The sequence below is a fragment of the Vulpes vulpes genome, chromosome 10, assembly GCF_048418805.1.
Source record: "Vulpes vulpes isolate BD-2025 chromosome 10, VulVul3, whole genome shotgun sequence".
Lineage (NCBI taxonomy): Eukaryota > Metazoa > Chordata > Mammalia > Carnivora > Canidae > Vulpes > Vulpes vulpes.
Genome location: NC_132789.1, coordinates 44,991,056 through 45,008,314, shown reverse-complemented (window position 1 = coordinate 45,008,314; position 17,259 = coordinate 44,991,056). Strand labels below are relative to the sequence as shown.

Here is a 17,259-nt window from a genome sequence, read left to right as displayed (position 1 = left end):
AAGGAGGCAGGGAAGTTAGGGCTCGGTCTGGACGCGGGAGCGGGGGGGATCCCCACCAGGCGACCCCAATCCTTCCGAGATGTGGACGGACATTTGGGGGCAGGGGTGGGAGGCAGGGAGGAAGCGAGAATGAGCAGCTTGGGGGGGGTGGCGAGGTGGCCCATCAAGGTGGTTCAGCACACGCGCCCTGGAGCCAAGCAGCCCGGGGTCCAAACTCAGCTGTGGGGCTTGTGCCTCAGTTTCCCAGTGAGGCAGGAGAGCGGTGCACAGGACTGGCAGGAGATAACGGACGTCAAGGACTGAGAGTGGCGCCCGGCCGCCCTCTGTGACTGTCACTGGCCCTGCGGGGAGGTGGGAAGCTCTCGCTGGAAAAGACGGGGGGCTGGACAAGCATGACGGCAGGAACGCGCCCAGAGAGCCCGCGAGGGCACCGAGGTGATGCGTGGCTGCGATGGCCACTGATCACTTGCACCTGCTGTCACCCGGCACCCAGATCGACACCCCTTTCATCCTCCCCAGCACACTGCGTTCTGGGTGGTAATCTGCATTGGTCTCCCCTATAAATAGAGCCGTTCCCCACACAAGTGCTGGCTGAGCGGTTGGGTGGGGGGTGGTGGCAGGGGTGGCTCGGCTGGAAAGTGGGATGCAGGAACCACTGCTCAGCCCCCAGGACCCATCCGTCCCTCCTCCTCAGTAACAGGATCCCACAGGTTTAAGCTGCACACACAGCCACGCCGAGTAATTATTCTTTCACCCGCCTCCCGGGTGTAGCCCACACGGCCAAGTCCTAGCTCGCGGGATATGAGCATGTCCTCCCCACTGGCCGGAATGCAGACGCGACAGCTGGACTCCAGCAGCGGTCCGGGAACACGAGGTGGCAGCGGAGCACCAGGGAGCAGTGAGAAGACGGGAGGGGCCTGGGTCCCGCCGCCGCCCAGCACTCACCGGCTCCCACCCAGCGGACTCTGCACCTCTTCCAGGCCACAGGGACGTAGACATCTGCCTACAATAACTCACAGCCAAACCTAATCCTAAGGACAACAGATGAGGTTTTGGGGTGCCGCAGTCTGGGGCCTACGTCCCTAATTTCATTCTGGACCTGGCAGTGTCCGCTGGCATCCTCGCCACGGCCATAAACGCAGGATAGAAGCCGCCGTGGCTGCGAATCATCGCTCACCCATAACCATGCCCGTCACGGTATTTTTCCCCAAGCTTTTGAACAAGGTCGAGGAGGCCTCCCCGCTCCTCGTGACGGTGGGATGACAGTGGCCACATTCCTGATGATTCTAGAAGTTGTGGCGCGGTGACTTGATGGAGACTCTCTACTGGGATTCTCCGAGGGATGGCACAGGGCGCTCTGGGAAGGAACCGGCTGGTCCCCAGAGACACGAGTCCAAGGATCGGGGAACAGCCAGCAGCTGCCACGAGGTTTCGCCAGGAGTACTGGGGTGGGGGGGGGGGACAGCGACCGCCCAGCAAAGGCACAGCCACTGGCTGCCTCTCTCAGGAAGCAGCAGAGGCTTAAACATAATCGGGGGGGGGGGGGGGGGGAGGTGGGCAGGGGGCTCAGTAGTTGAACTGAGCATCTGCCTTCAGCTCAGGGTGTGACCCCGGGGTCCTGGGATCGAGTCCCACGTCGGGCTCCCAGCAGGAAGCCTGCTTCTCCCTCTGCCTGGGTCTCTGCCTCTCTGTCTCTTGTGAATAAATAAATAAAATATTTTTTTAAAAAAAAGAAGCCCCAGAGCTGAGGGCGGTGCCCACATCAGGGCTTGAGGTCTGCCAGCGGCGCACCTGCTTTTCCAGGACTGTCCTGGGACTAGGAGCTCATGTCGACGGATGATCCCCCCGCCGGGGCCCAAGGGGCTCTACTCTTTTGGAACCTGCTATTCCCAAGGCCCCAGACACGGCCGTGAGGCGAAGGAAGGGCAGTGGGGAGGGGGCAGCTTTCCTACATGGAATTCTCCAGGGGGCCCCATTTGGGCTCAGCTGGTTATAATAGGGTTGTTAGGTAAAATACAGGACTCGCCGTGAAATTTGAATTTCCAATAAAGAACAGATTTTTCAGTGCGTCTCGTGCAATATTTGGGGACTACTCGTACTGGAAATGCTTTCACGGTTTATCTGATGACCAAATTTAACCGAAACTTCCGGTAGCTTTTGTTCTTTTTTGCTAAACCTGGAATTTGAGATAAGGTCTTGGTAGGGAGGATCCAGAGGTTAAAAGGTACGAAGGGATTCCCCACAGTTAGAGTTTAAAGGAAAAAAATCCTACAGTTTCTATGTTGTTTAAGGGCCCAGAAAGAGTCTTCGAATGCTTGGCAAGGACATTTGTTTGATGCCTTCCTTTACCCTGGCCCGGAGTATGTGGAGGCTGGGTAGACAGGTGCAGTGGGATGCCCTGCGACAGTGCTGGCGTGCTCCCTCCCACCACAGGGCCTTAGCGCATGCTGTTCCTTCTGCCTGGAACACTCTTCTCTCCCACTTGCACCTTGTTAATTTTTGTTCACTTGGTTAAATTGTATTAATCGTTCACTGGGACCTCTGCCCAAATGTCACTTCCTCGGGGAAGCCCTGCCAAATCCCTCCGACTAGGCCAACGCCCCTCTCACCAGGCACAGACCTCTCCTCTATGGCACCACCACGGCTACACATCTGCGTCATTTAGGAGCGTCTTGGATTAACACGGCAGCCTGCTCCACGGGGCAAGGGTGGCCTGGCCCCACTTACCTTGGTATCTTCAGTGCCCGACAAAGTACTGGACAAATAATAGGGATCCAATAAATACCCACGGACAAATGAATCTTGGGTGGGGGTTAGGTGCAAATAGAGGTAAAGACGCACCAACACCCGTCCCTATGTATTTATTCCTAAGCCAGGTCGCCACTGACGATGGGCACCTGGACAAGCCCACTGGCAACAGGCACAAGGGGCAATAAAGCAGAGTTCTTCATCCAACGGGTTGGCGGGGGACACACTGAAAGATGGAAAAGGAGACGCCTTTGCTCCCTGGCAGTTTGTACGCCTGGCGTGCAGAGAGAGACGGTGAGACGGGAGCAAGGACAAGGGAGTCCAAGGAAATGGGACGGCAGCAGGTGGGGGCTCCTGGACGTTTGCCCAGAAAGGCTGCTGGTAGTCGTGGCTCGCTTTTGTGTACCATGTGGGGCATGGCGTGGGGTACGTCAGACTTAAAATGCCAGGGACATAAGGGACAGAAAGGACAGTGCAGGTGGATAACTAGGGACGCCTGCATCAGACCAGCAAGGGAGCCTGGCCAGAGAGATGCGCCAGATTTCTTCTCTTCCCACCTGTCACCCCCATGGGTTCCCAGTGTGATCACCTGTCCTGGGCAATCCAGTCCTTCAGACGCTTATCCAACACCATCTCCCCCTCCCCAGCTTCCCCCACCAGGACCTCACGAACACCTACACGGGAGCAAGGGAGTCCCCACTCTCTGCCTGTCCCTGCCCTCCCGAAACTTCACTTCAAAGGGCTCCTCCAATCGGTCCACTTCTCTCTGTGTCTGTTGCCATCAACCTAATCCAGACAACTGGGCAGTACGGTAGACGCAACAGACTTGAGAAGCTCCCGCTCACACACCCGCCCGCCCCCAAACACGTGGAGATGCTGGATAAAATAAGGTCCAAAAGGGTCCCCGCTATAGTGCGCTCCACGCTTGAAAATAGGAAGAGAGAAGGCTTCGGGTGCTAGAAACAAAGAGGAAATTCGAAACCTCTTTGGGAAATTCCCAAAAAGTAAAGACAAACCTAAATCCGAAGTGAAAGGGACTCTAAGCCAAGTGAGCCAACGGGGATATTGGGCCAGACATATGCTAGAGGCTAGATGGTGATGCCCAGGGAGGGCGAGAGGGGAGCCCTCACACCTGTGCACCCCGGGGAGCTGGATGGGGACCCCGTGCAGGAAGCCAGCAGCCAGAAAAGGGTCCATTTCACTTACAAGCGTGGACTGGAAAACTCAGGTCACGCTCCGGGAACGCGGCCGGGAAGTAGGATGCTGAGAATAAGAGCATTGAGGCTGCTTTGGTGTGTGGGTGTGGGTTCCAACGAGCACCACCATTGAAACACAGAAACTTCAAGCTGAGACATGAACTCTAAAACTGGTCCTAAGCTCGGGCCGTATTTCGGCATGAAAAACACTGAACCATGAGGAAGGAGTGGGCGGTGGTGGCACTTGATGGTGCACGCATAAATTGTTAAAACGTGGTTGTAAATCTGAACTACTAAACCATAAAAGATTAAAAAAAAAAAAAACGAAGTGATTTGGCAGAATTTTTTTTTTAAGAGCTATAATCAGAATACTAGACAAATACAACACGGAAGATGGGAGGGGGGAGCTAAGAAGGAAATTAAAGTGTTCCAAGGTTCTTGGTGTTTGTTTGCCTACGAAGGACGGAAATACTATTTTTAGACTTTATCAGAAAAATATTAAATTAGCATATTTTCTAAAAATTTGAGGAAAAATCACTACCAAAATGTAAACGTCCAGTAGAAGGATAAAGAGAAATAAAGTAAATTTGATCAGTTCAATAGAAGGCAGAAAAGTAGAGGAGGAGGAGGAGGAGAGCAAAGAAAAAGCATGATAGAGGACTCGGCTGGCTGTCGGCGGAGCACGCAGCTCTTGACCTCGGGGGTGTGAGTTCAAGCCCCGTGTTGGGTCTAGAGCTTATTTGCGGGGGAAAAATAAACAATGAATAAAGAGCATATCAAATAAAAGATTTTTAAAGAGATAATAAAAATAAGTCCAAATAAATCAGTAATGAAAGATATAGATAAATTGATTAAATACGTTTAGTAAATTTCAGCACAAGTAACAGATCTGAAACATAAGGATAAAGGGAGGATGAAAATCAAAGGATGATAAAAGATATTTTGGGAAGTTACCAAAAAAAAGCAGCCATAATAGCAAAATCAAGCAAAACAGACTTTGAGGCAAAAACCAGTAGGAAGGGGGAATCCCTGGGTGGCTCAGTGGTTTAGCAACTGCCTTCAGCCCAGGGCGTGATCCCGGGGTCCCAGGATCAAGTCCCCACATCGGGCTCCCTGCATGGAGCCTGCTTCTCCCTCTGCCTGTGTCTCTGCCTCTCTCCGTGTTTCTCTCAGGAATAAATAAATAAAACATTTTTAAAAAAAACCCAATAGGAAGGATGAAAAGCAGCCTATTTATGACAAAAGAACCAACCCATGAAGAAGATATAACAGTCATAAGCCTGAATACATCTGAACAGAACTCTCAAACTAAAGAAAAAATAATAATAAAATAAAATAAAAAATAAAGAAAAAAATTAATAAAATTACCAGGGGAAATGACACATCCAAAATCATGGTGAGACTTTTTTTTTTTTTTAAGAGAGAGTGAGTATGGCGGGGGTGGGGGGGGGCACAAAGAGAGAGAGAATCTTAAGCAGACCCCACCATGCCCAGCACAGAGCCCGTCCGTGGGCGCCACACCCTGAGATCATGACCTGAGCTGGAATCAAGAGTTGGATGCTTTGGGGACACTGGGCAGCTCAGCAGTTGAGCATCTCCCTCTGGCTCAGGCTGTGACCCTGGGTCCTGGGATCAAGTCCCACATTGGACTCCCTGCATGGAGCCTGCTTCTCCCTCTGTCTATGCCTCTGCCCCTCTCTCTCTGTATGTCTCTCACGAATAAATAAATAAAATCCTTAAAATAAAAAAAAGATGCCTTGAAAGTTACACACAGCACTCCCACATCGCGTTGGCTGAAACCTCATCGAGGGGCGGCATCTAGCTGCAAGGGAGGCAGTGGGCTATGGTCGTAGTTGGGGAGCAACACAGTCAGCAGAGCACAGAGCTCAATACAGGGTTCTTGTGGCTAAAGACAAAGAAAAATGGACATATGGGACTCCAGCAGTTTTTGTATAATCTTGATGTATTATTTTTTATAGATTTTACTGAATTTTTGAATAGCTATTGCTTTAAGAGTTCTAAAAAATATCTATTTATTTGACAGAGAGAGAAAGAGAGGGAGTGAGTGAATGAGCACACGCAGGGGAAGTGGCAGGCAGAGGCAGAGGGAGAAGCAGTTTCCCCCGGAGCAGGGAGAGCCCAAGGCAGGACTCAATCCCAGGACCTGGGATCATGACCTGAGCCAAAGGCAGACGCTTACCCGATTGAGCCACCCAGGTGGCCGTCCTTTAAGATTTTTATAGTCTCTGTTCATAAGTAATATTGGCTGACGATTTTGCTCTATTGCAGTTATTCAGTTCGGGTATTTAGGTTAGGCTGGACTCCTAAAATGAGTTTGGTAGCATGCTCTGTGTTTCTGTTCTTTGGAACAATTTGTGTCAGGTAAGAATGATCTATTCCTTAAAAGTTTGGTAGAGGTTGCCCATAAAACTGTCTAGGCCCGATGCCTTTTGGGAATAGGAAAAACCCAGGGAATCGCAGCTTTAGTTTCTTTTGTGGCTATTGACTTATCCAATTTTCTTTTTTTTTAAAGATTTTATTTATTTACTTGTGAGAGACAGAGAGAAAGAGAGAGGCAGAGATGCAGGCAGAGGGAGAAGCAGGCTCCATGCAGGGAGCCGGACGCGGGACTCGATCCTGGGTCTTCAGGATCACGCCCTGGGCTGAAGGCAGGCGCTAAACCGCTGAGCCACCTGGGTTGTCCCCTATCTGATTTTCTTTTTCTTCTTGAGTCAATTTTGGTGATTTATATTTTTCGGGAAAATGGGCCATTTTACAAAATTTGACAGTTTTCAAACATTTTTGGCACAGATATTCTTTGTCATAGTGTTATGGGTTTTTTTTTTAGTGTTATGATTTTATAAGTTTTTATTGTATCTATGGCTTATGTCCCCTCTTTTCATTCCTAAATTCCATATATGTATGTTTTACCTCTATTTCTCGATCAGTGTTGTCCGAGGTTTGTATATCTTCTCATTTTAACATATTCCTATTTATTAATTAATGAAAAATGATTTCGTTTCATTTTATTTTACTTTTTAGAGAGAGATAGGGAGAGAGTGTGTGCACAAGTGGGCAGGGCAGGGCAGAGGGAGACGGAGAGAGAGAATTTTAAGCATGTTCCTTACCTGGCACAGAGCCGTCATGGGGCTCGATCTCATGACCTTGAGATCATGACCTGAGCTGAAATCAAGAGTCACGTACTGAACCGACTGAGCCACCCAGTCACCTCTTAATATATTTTTAAAGTTGTATTTTATCAGTCTTTTACAAAACTAGCTTTTGGCATCGATTAGCATCTCTATTGTTTCTTTCTCTTTTATCTTTATTTTCTCCCTCCTACCATCTTTGTCTTTTTTACAGCCTCTGTAAATGAAAATGAGAAAACTCATTTTCTAACATGTGTTTTTAAGGCTATAAATTTCCCTTTAACTATCCTACCAAAGCTGCACCTCATAAGTTTTGAGGTGCAGTATTTCCAATGTTCCATTTTGAATAGCTTGTAGCCATTATCACAATTTCCTTTTTCATTGATGAATTATTTTGAAGATTTTTTTCTTTTTTTCTTTTTTTTTTTTTTTTTTTTAGTTTCCAAATTTTGGCAGGGGGAAGGGTTGGGGAGGTACCTTTTGCACTACCGATTTCTAAATTTGCTGCATGTGGTAACACTATGCATTCTGTACGATGTTTTTATTCCTTAGAATTTGTTGAGGCTTCCTCAGTCATATATATGCAATTCTTATATAGATGATCGGACTTCTACATTATATTTCTCAAATGCTTGATTTGCCAGTTCTGAGAGAGTTGTATTAAAAATGTCTCATCAGGGCAGCCCAGGTGGCTCAGCAGTTTAGCCCCTGCCTTCGGCCCGGGGCGTGACCCTGGAGACCCGGGATCGAGTCCCACATTGGGCTCCCTGCATGGAGCCTGCTTCTCCCTCCTCCTGTGTCTCTGCCTCTCTCTCTCTATGTCTATCATGAATAAATAAATAAATAAATCTTTTTTTTAATTTTTTTTTATTTTTATTTTATGATAGTTACAGAGAGAGAGAGAGAGAGGCAGAGACACAGGCAGAGGGAGAAGCAGGCTCCATGCACTGGGAGCCTGACGTGGGATTCGATCCAGGGTCCCCCGGATCGCGCCCTGGGCCAAAGGCAGGCGCCAAATCGCTGCGCCACCCAGGGATCCCTAAATAAATAAATCTTAAAAAAAAACTTACAACTTAACCTTAAAAAAAAAAATAAAGATGTTATTTGTTTATTCACGAGAGACCCAAAGAGAAAGAGAGAGAGGCAGAGGGAGAAGCAGGCTCCATGCAGGGAGCTCGATGCAGGACTCGATCCTGGGACCCCAGGATGACAACCTGAGCCGAAGGCAGATGCTCCACCACTGAGCGCCCCAGGAGCCCTGCTGCTTCTTTTTCTAAGTGAGAGAGACACGCACTTAAGATGCTACTGAGGTTCTGTTACAGCCAAACTTAATCCAAACTGATAATAGCATCAAGCAGGGTTCATCCCAGGAATGAAATAATGGACCAACATGGAAAATCTATTAATATAAATCACATTATAGATGAATGGAGAAAATCTATGATCATCTAAGTAGATTCTGAAAGAGCATCCGATAAAATTCCGGTCTCATTTTCTGTTGAAAAAGAAAGAGAAGTAAAACCTACGGGGCACCTGTATGGCTAGGCAGTGGAGCATCTAACTCGTGATTTGGCTCAGGTCGTGATCTCAGGGTCGCAAGATCGAGCCTCATGTCATGCCCAGCTCGGGGCCCCCCTTAAGATTCTCTCTCCCCCTCACTTGCACACATGCTTTGTCTCACTCTCTCTCTCAAAAAAAGAAAGAAATATCCTCATTTACAAAAAACATGCCTGACTAAAACCCATCATGATTTTCAGATAGATTATGTGTCCCAGTAAGACACGGAAGCAAAACACAGAGATCAGCGTATAAAGCTTTGCATCCTCCCCATGCGGGTGGTGCCCGGTCACCAAAGACAATAGGAGAAAATATCCTAGATCCTCCACAAGGCAAAAGACCGTCCCCTTTCTTCCGCATCAGGACACACTCCTGCTTACTCGCCTCCATGTCCTCGCTATTATTTCCCTCGAATTCATTCTCCACTTAGCAGCTAGTGATCTTCTGTAAACATAAATTAGACCCTGTCATGCTCCTTTCACCCTTTAATGGCTACTCATCAGTTATAATTAAATTCCAGTTCCTTATCACACCCATGCTCTGTGTGACCTGGCGCCTGCCTCTTCTCCGATCCACTCCCTCACCACTGCCCCGTCCCACCCCATGCCAGCTCCGGAACCTTCTTTCGGTTCTTGCTGTGTGTAAACGCTGCCCTGCCCCAGCGCCTTGTCGTGTGCTGTTCCCTCCTCCTGTGACGCTTCCACCCCCAGTCATCAGCTGAGCGTCCTACTCAATCCTCGAGTCCCAGCTTAAATGTCATCTGCTCACCCCACACGGGATCCCTTCTCTCTTAGCTTTCTTCTTTCATATCCTCCCCATAATATATGACAATATCCCATTACAGACTATCCCATAGCGTGTGAGTGGGGGTAACAGGCTTGGTTTCGGGCGCCGGGGGCAGCAATAGAGCTGGGGGAAGTGTGCTCCACACACAGCTGCATCCCTCCACATCTGCCACCCACCCCTCAAGAACTCAGGCCATCGACCTGCAAACTGGGCTGGCCATAAAGTGCTGGTTCTCTGGGATCTTTGGGGAATATTAAGAGTTGGAAGGAGGGACGCCTGGGTGGCCCAGTCGGCTGAGCTCTCGTGGTTTCGGCTCAGGTTGTGATCTAATGGGTCAGAGGATGGAGCCCCACATAGGGCTCCCGGCTAAGAATTCTCTCACCCTCTGCCCCCCTCCGCTCACTCACATGCTCTCTCCTCTGTCTCTCAAATAAATAAATAAAATCTTCAAACGCTTATTTATTTATTTATTTATTTGAGGGGGACGGGCCTAAGAGCAGAGAGGGAGTGCCACACAGACGACTCCCCACTGAGCACAGAGCCTCATGCAGGGTGCAATCTCATGACCCTGAGATCACGACCTGAGCCAAAACCAAGAGTTGGACACTTAACCGACGAAACCACCAAGGCACCCTAATACATAAATCTTAAAAAAAAAAAAAAGAGTTTGTAGGACAGTAGCTTTCAGGAATGATGGGGGCAATAAGACAGCTGTCACCCTTGATGGAGGCATTTACAGCCTGAGGAGCATAAGGGCCTGCGGGGGGCTGGAGGACGCACGGAGAACACAGGTGGAGCCCACAGGAACCCCAAGGAGATGTGACCATGCACATGTGACCGTGCACACACACACACACACACACAGGGGGACTTAGGGGAAGGGCCCAGCGATGGCAACTGGGAACAGAGCTATGAGGGGCTGCTACTAGGACCCTGGTCGTATCCCTCCCAGGCAACACGGATTACATGAAACTCTGACGGCTGCCCCACTTGAGGCCACTGGCCTGGGGGCCCTGCAGCCCAGGGGGCAGACGGGCCACTGCGGTACTGCCACCTGGTCGCTAGAGAAAGCATCTTCGCACAGGAAGCCAAAGACTGGGGGACTCCTCCCAGCACCCCACGTGCTGAGTCTGCAGCTGGATATTAAGGAAACCGGGTTTCTGGGGCCACCGAAGGCCGCACCCGTGGCTGCTGTAATCTGACCATCTCGGTATGTCACAGACTCGCGCATGTAACAGGGGCCCCGACGGGTTGCATGCTGGGTGAGCAGCGTTACGTTGGCCCGGGGCCCCCGGGAGGCAGTGTTCAGGCTGACGCGTTTCTCAGTCCACATACTCAGACACCACAGGGAGCAACAGAGGACGGGAAAAATGCTGCTATCCCCCGGAAGGACAATTGTAGGAGGCCCTGCTCGGCACCTAGCTGTCACCTCTCCCCAGCGTCCCCTTCCCCCACCACTCCCGTCCCTCTGGAGCCCGAGGTAGGCAGGGGCGGGAAGAGAACTTTCTTTAGGTCTGATGACCGCCCTGGCGACCCGAAGGAGGGGGAGCAGGACGAGCGAGCGGGGAGGGCAGGGCAGCCGCTTCTCCTGCCCCAAGCCTGAGAAGGCCGCACCCAGACCTACCTCTTGTCATCCTCCACCTGGACACCGATGGAGTGGAACTCTCTTCGACTCCGGTTCTCAGTGTCCGAGTCTGAGATAGTCTCCACCTGGGGCAGGATCCAGGGAATCAGGGCCAGGGCTAGACCAGGGACGCAGGCACCCGGGGCCGGGGGCGGGGGTGTGAGTGGAGGCCAGGCCCCCAGCCAGGGGGCCCAAGCAAGTAAAGGGACCCAGGAGGTCAAGAGGGCCCCCCCCACTCCACACCCCCCGTGAGGTGGTGTTCCCGGGAAGGAAGGGTGCCGAGGGCATGGGCTGGCCCTGGGGTTGGCTGTCCTGCCCCCACCCACCCCCTCAGCAGCTCGGGAAGCCGGAGGAAAGCCCTGAGCACCCGGGAGGCCGCCCCCACCTTCTCAGCCCCCCTCCCCTACCTGCACCCCTATGGACGGCCGCCACTTGCGCTGGCGCGCCAGGCTCCGCAGCTCCTCCCTGCCCGGGATGGTCTTGATGATGAGTGTGGGGGGCTTGGGCCCGGCCCGGGGGGGCACGGGCGCCAGGTCCAGGGTGCGCGGGCCCAGGGCGGGCCCGTCCAGCCCGTCGGCAGAGCTGCAGCGCCGCGCGGGGCCCTCAGCGGCCGAGAAGCTCTCGTGGGCAGAGTCGGTGCTGCTCTGGGCGGTGATGGAGATGCGCGGCGGAGCCTGGCTGCCCGGCGGGATAGGGGACGGGGCCTTCCGGAAGTTGAAGGCTGCGGCGGGAAGGCGGCGGGTGAGCCAGGTGTCCTGGGTGTCCCGGGGGGCGTCCAGAGGGTGTCCCAGGGGATGGCCCATGGGGTGTCTCAAGGGGTGTCCCAGTGGGTGTCCTGGGGGCTGTCTCAGGGGATGGCCCAGTGGGTGGCCAGAGGGTGTCCCAGGGGGTGGCCCAGAGGGGTGGCCCGGGGGGTGGCCCTAGGGGTGTCTCAAGGGGCGTCCCAGTGGGTGTCCCGGGGGGTGTCTCAGGGGGTGTCCCAGCAGGTGTCCCAGTGGGTGGCCCAGGGGGTGGCCCGGGGAGTGTCCCTAGGGGTTTCTCAAGGGGTGTCCCAGTGGGTGTCCCGGGGGGTGTCTCAGGAGGTGGCCCAGCGGGTGGCCCAGAGGGTGTCCCAGCAGGTGTCCCAGTGGGTGTCCCGGGGGGTGTCCCGGGGGGGTCCCAATGGGTGTCCCTGGGGTGTTTCAAAGGGTGTCCCAGTGGGTGTCCCGGGGGGGGTCTCAGGGGGTGGCCCCGTGGGTGTCTCAGGAGGTGGCCCAGTGGGTGTCCCAGCAGGTGTCCCGGGGGTTTCCCAGGGACATCCCAGCGGGTGTCTGGAGGGGTGTCCCAGCAGGTGTCCGGGAGGTGTCCCAGCGGGCCTCGGCCGCCCCCACCCACACCCTTGAGGTGCCAGAGGACCCAGGCCGTCCGCGCGCCCCACGCCAAGGCTGGAGCTCCGCCTCATCCGGCCCAGAGAGGCGAGCGGCTGCCCAGGTCATGCAGCCCGGGCCGGGCCCCAGGAGAGCGCACTCACAGGAGCCGGGCCTCCCTGAGACAGAGGCGGGGGTGGCAAGGAGGGGCAGGCAGTCGTCGTCTTGAGAGCAGCCGGCCTGGATGGCCCGGAGGTAGCTGTGGCTCCGCATACGGAAACAGCCGGGCAGGTCCAGGGCGTCCACCGCCTGCGACTCCAGCTCCCCAAACACGGACCCGCACACGGCCTCCAGCTGCTGGTTCAGCTCCTCACTGAGCTGCGGGGGGACGTGGGGGGGGCGGGGTTACCGGGGCTCTGGGAGGAAAGCGGTGCCTCTGACATCCCCAGAAGTGCACACGGGCTGTGTGCCGCCTGCTTTTGGAGGAAGAGACCCTCCGTCGGGGCGCAGGAAGGTGGAGGCGCCTCTGCCCTGTGCTGCTCCCCAAGGCCTGCCTCGGGGTCTAGTGTTACTGCTCCCCCCCCCCCCCCCCCCCCCGTGTCTGCCTGTCTGCCTTCCCAGGTTCCCAGGCTTCCGGGACCACCCTATCTCCCTCTGCACCAAGCCCCAGGCCCTCCCATTTCTTTCACCTCCCCCTGAAGGTGTCAGGGACACCCACCCTCCAGCCCAGCATGGATGTGGGGAACTGCAGGGAAGGCCACCTCTTATTTTATTATGTATGACCCATCACATCACAAAATGGATTGACAGCAACCTATAGAGATCCATACCGTGAGGCTGGGAAGAAATCAATGAGTAAGTGATCAAGGAAAAATTATTAACCTTTGAGTGTTGTAAACCTTCTCCCACCTTCTGCCCACTCCCTAGGGTTCTGATTTGGCCTGCTGCTTCCCCTGTCTTCATCCTCTAAGGCAAGTTCAGCCATTGCTGATGGAGGTTCTTGTTTTTGTTCCTATATTTTGCGGTACAGAACCCATGGTGTTTAAAAAAAAAAATCAAAGCAACTAAGAAAAATGCAAAACAAAAATTCTGTTCATGGAACCGTGTCCCATTGCACTGCACTGAGACTAAATATACTACAGAGATTGAGCTTCTATTCATATTATCTGAGAAAATTGGCACGAAGGAAAAAAAAAGGTGGGTGGTCCCAGGGATAAGCTCTTCACCCAGAGCACAGGATAGGTGCACATTTGACCCCGAGCTTCCGAGCAGCCAAAGCATCATAGAAGTACAGCCTGCAGGTTGCCTGCACAGGCTAGCGGGGGAGACCCACCTAGACTCAAGAGCCGGCCCTGCCACCTCCTAGTAGTGTGGCCTGGGGAAGCTACTTAAAACTTTGGGGCCTCAGTTGAATCACCTGCCCAATGGGAATGATAATGGTACCATCTTCATGGGGCTATTTAGGGGACTCAAAGGAAAACATGGGAGGCACTTGATGCAGGTACTGGTACATACCAAGCCCTCGGTCAGTGTGGCAGGTGAAGGTCTCAGGACCTACCTGGAAATAGGCCACCGCTCAAAAGAACCATAACTATTCCTGTTACTGATCCTAAGAGAAATCCCCCCATGAATGATTATGGAGAGGCCATTGGAGGATGTCACGGATCATGGATAAATGTCATAGCAAATGTCCCCTGGCCGCATCTTATGACACCTCCCAGGGAAGATTCACAGCATCATATTGATAAAGTAGATAAAGTAGTGGCTTGACCACGTGTGTAACATGCAGCTCAATGTTTTCATAACCCTGCCTCCAAAGCATAACATGGTATCACTAAATTCTACCTCAAATTGAGAAGTTTCCATCCCGTTCTACTGATGGGCAAACTAAGGCTCAGAGAGAGCAGATGACTTGACCAGCAACGCCCAGCCTGTGAGCGACTTACCAAAGTTAACTACCAGGTGTCCTGGCTCTTTTGCCAAGCTCAATCAGACTCTCCTGGGGACGTTTTAAAACTACATTAACTCAAGCTCCACCCCCAGGCTCTGAACCCAGGGCTCTCTAACTATATGCTTCTCTTTGCTTTGGCTGCTTTGAAGCTCAGGGACAAAATTGGCTGGAAACTCAGATTCAGTGGTTCGAGTGTGGGCCCAGGAAATCAAAAAGGAGTGTCTGGACTTCTTTCTGCAGCTTGTACTACGGGAACTTCATTACAAGTGTACGGAAATCATAGGTCACGGAAAAATCAATTTGAGATACTGTAGAAGTTAAGTTGTGTCATGTTTGGCACAAGCCATACTCCTGTGGCAGCTGTGGCTTTCATCATGACCCTCTGCAAGCCCACCTTCCGGTTTCCTATCTCGGGACGTCTGGGGTACAAAGGACCAGCAGTGCCAGAGTATTTCCTACCACTCCGAAGTTGATCGAACTCCTGCTATTTCTAGGCCAGGCTCAAGACAGTCCCCAAGTAGAACCAATCCATCTCAGAGGATCCCTCCTGGGGCACAGGACAGTTGATCTAACCCCAGTAGAGAGCATTCTAGTCTCAACTCTGGATACCACAGATGGAAGGAATCTCATTCTGCGGCTATCTCCGTATCTCCAAACCTCTTCTGTGTGTAAAGTATTACCCATAATATCTGGCATATAGCGGGTGCCCAGTAGACATAGTAGACTACTCTTAGTAGTAGGAGATTCATAAATCACAGCGACGATACCTTTCAGGGGCCGCTCCTTCCCAGGGTCTCTGAAGCTCTTGAAGTCCCAACCATATGCAATTCCTGTGCCCAACTCCACCCACGGCAGACAGAGGGAAGGTGAGAAACTCCCTGGGGCCACACACCTTCCGTCTCTACTGGCCAAGAGGAGCTTCGGAAGTTTCCACAGGGGACCAGGTCCCAAGGGAAACACAGACTTGTAGAGACTCCCAGAGGAATTTTGCACCTGTGCTGATCTTTACTGTATCGTGATTATAAAACTGTAACATCGTGCTGTGCTGAACTGCCTTCCAGCCTGCTGCCCCCACACCCACTTTCTGTAGAGTCAAAGTCAAAGAATCCTCTTAGAAAATGGGAACCTGGGGATCCCTGGGTGGCTCAGCGGTTTGGCTCCTGCCTTTGGCCCAGGGCGCCATCCCGGGGTCCCGGGATCGAGTCTGGCGTCGGGCTCCCGGCGTGGAGCCTGCTTCTCCCTCTGCCTGTGTCTCTGCCTCTCTCTCCTCTCTCTGTGACTATCATGAATAATTAAATAAATAATCTTAAAAAAAAAAAAAAAGAAAATGGGAACCTTAGCCTCTGTCCACACCAAGCTCAGGATCAGTAAACATCTCCAAGAGTGTGGGATGTTTCGAAGAACATACTTTGCTTGGGTCTAATTGCAAATTGTCTGCGCTAGAGTCACCGGGTTCCTCTGGGGGCTGGGCAACATCCTGTATCCTTTATCTGTGTCATTTAGTTTAGCTAACCTTGGAAAATGCTCCCATTTCAAAACACTCTAAAACACTGGATAAAATATAAGAAATGTTTTATATGCATAGCTGAGCTCACAAGAAAGCAAGATATGTCCCCAGGGGACAAAAGCAGAGAAGAGATGGGGAAATCAGAATATTAACTGTGTGAGTCAGGGCTGCAAACAGCCCGGTGGTGGTGGGAGGTGGGGGCATGGGCTGCTGGCCTGAAGGACCAAAGAGCTTAGGTATCAACACCCACTTGGACGCAGGAGTAAGGCGTTGGGTCCACATGAAACACAGCATCAGAAATGAGAACCTCCATAAAGGTAGGAAAGAGGAAAATACCTTTCATGAAAGGTAAACTAAAAAAAAAAGAAAAAAGAAATCAATTATCAGCACAGGCTGATGACAGGGACCTTGTCTGTAGTCTAGGCACTGAAGAGAGGGAAAAGTGGGCTAATCGCCTAAAATTTTTGTACCCACAAGCTGGTCCTCATACAGACACTGGGTTCTGTGGGCCTGTGGGCCTGTGTGGCCCAGACACCTCCCTGAAAATTAAAAGTTGACATAAAATGATCACAAGCCAAGAACAGTCTAACAGAAGCAACTGCAAAATATTTTCTGAGGGACCCGCTCCTAACCCAGGCTGTTCAGGATCCTCACAGATAAAGCCCCATTGAAGATGAGGTAGCACCAGACCATGTGGTGCCCTACCTCGGACACGGGCCCTGATGATCTGCACCTGCTGGCATTAACGCCCTGTGCAGTCACCTCCTCTCGAGTGTGGACTGGACTTATCGTAATGAACAGAACACGGTAGATACAACGGGATGGCACTTCTGAGATTAGATTGCAAAAAGACTAGGCTTCCATCTTGGACACTCTCTTTCTCTCAGAGTCTTTGTTCTGGGAGAAGCAAGCTATTATGTTAGGAGTAGCCCTGTGGTGAGTCCCACATGTCAAAAAACTGATGACTCTGGCCGATAGCCAGTGAGGATCTGAGGCCTGCCAAGAGCCACGTGAGTGAGTGAGGAAGCAGATATTGTTCCAATCAAGCCTTGAGATGACTACAGCCCCGGCCAACACCTTAACTGAAGCCACATGAGTCACCTGATCCAGAGAGCACCTATGCTGCACTCAGATTCCAGACCCACAGAGATGGTGAGATAATAAGTACTTGTTGTTTTAAGACACTGTGTTTGAGGGTAATAGGTTACGCAGCAATAGATAATAATGCAAACTGTGATATAGACAAAACCTAAGCTTTTGTTAAGTTAAGCCATTGAGAAGGCAAGCTTGATCTGTCACAGCGGCTGGTGTTACCTTACCTAAAACAGATTAGCTTTTTTTTTTTTTCAGATTAGCTTTTAAACTGTGTTTCAAACTTCTAAACCTTACAAGAAA

The 17,259-nt window shown here is 51.9% G+C and overlaps 1 protein-coding gene across 3 annotated transcripts in view; it reads right to left on the bottom strand.

The window, feature by feature from the left end:
* DLGAP3 (DLG associated protein 3) overlaps nucleotides 1-17,259 on the bottom strand; it is a 62,520-nt gene that overhangs the window by 7,827 nt on the left and 37,434 nt on the right. For all 3 annotated transcript variants that reach the window (XM_072723899.1, XM_072723901.1, XM_072723900.1), the window contains exons 6-8: nucleotides 12,571-12,784; nucleotides 11,468-11,781; nucleotides 11,061-11,146 (exon numbers count right to left, since the gene is read on the bottom strand). In XM_072723899.1, the coding sequence (XP_072580000.1) occupies nucleotides 11,061-11,146; nucleotides 11,468-11,781; nucleotides 12,571-12,784 (614 nt within the window). The remainder of the gene's footprint in view (nucleotides 1-11,060; nucleotides 11,147-11,467; nucleotides 11,782-12,570; nucleotides 12,785-17,259) is intronic.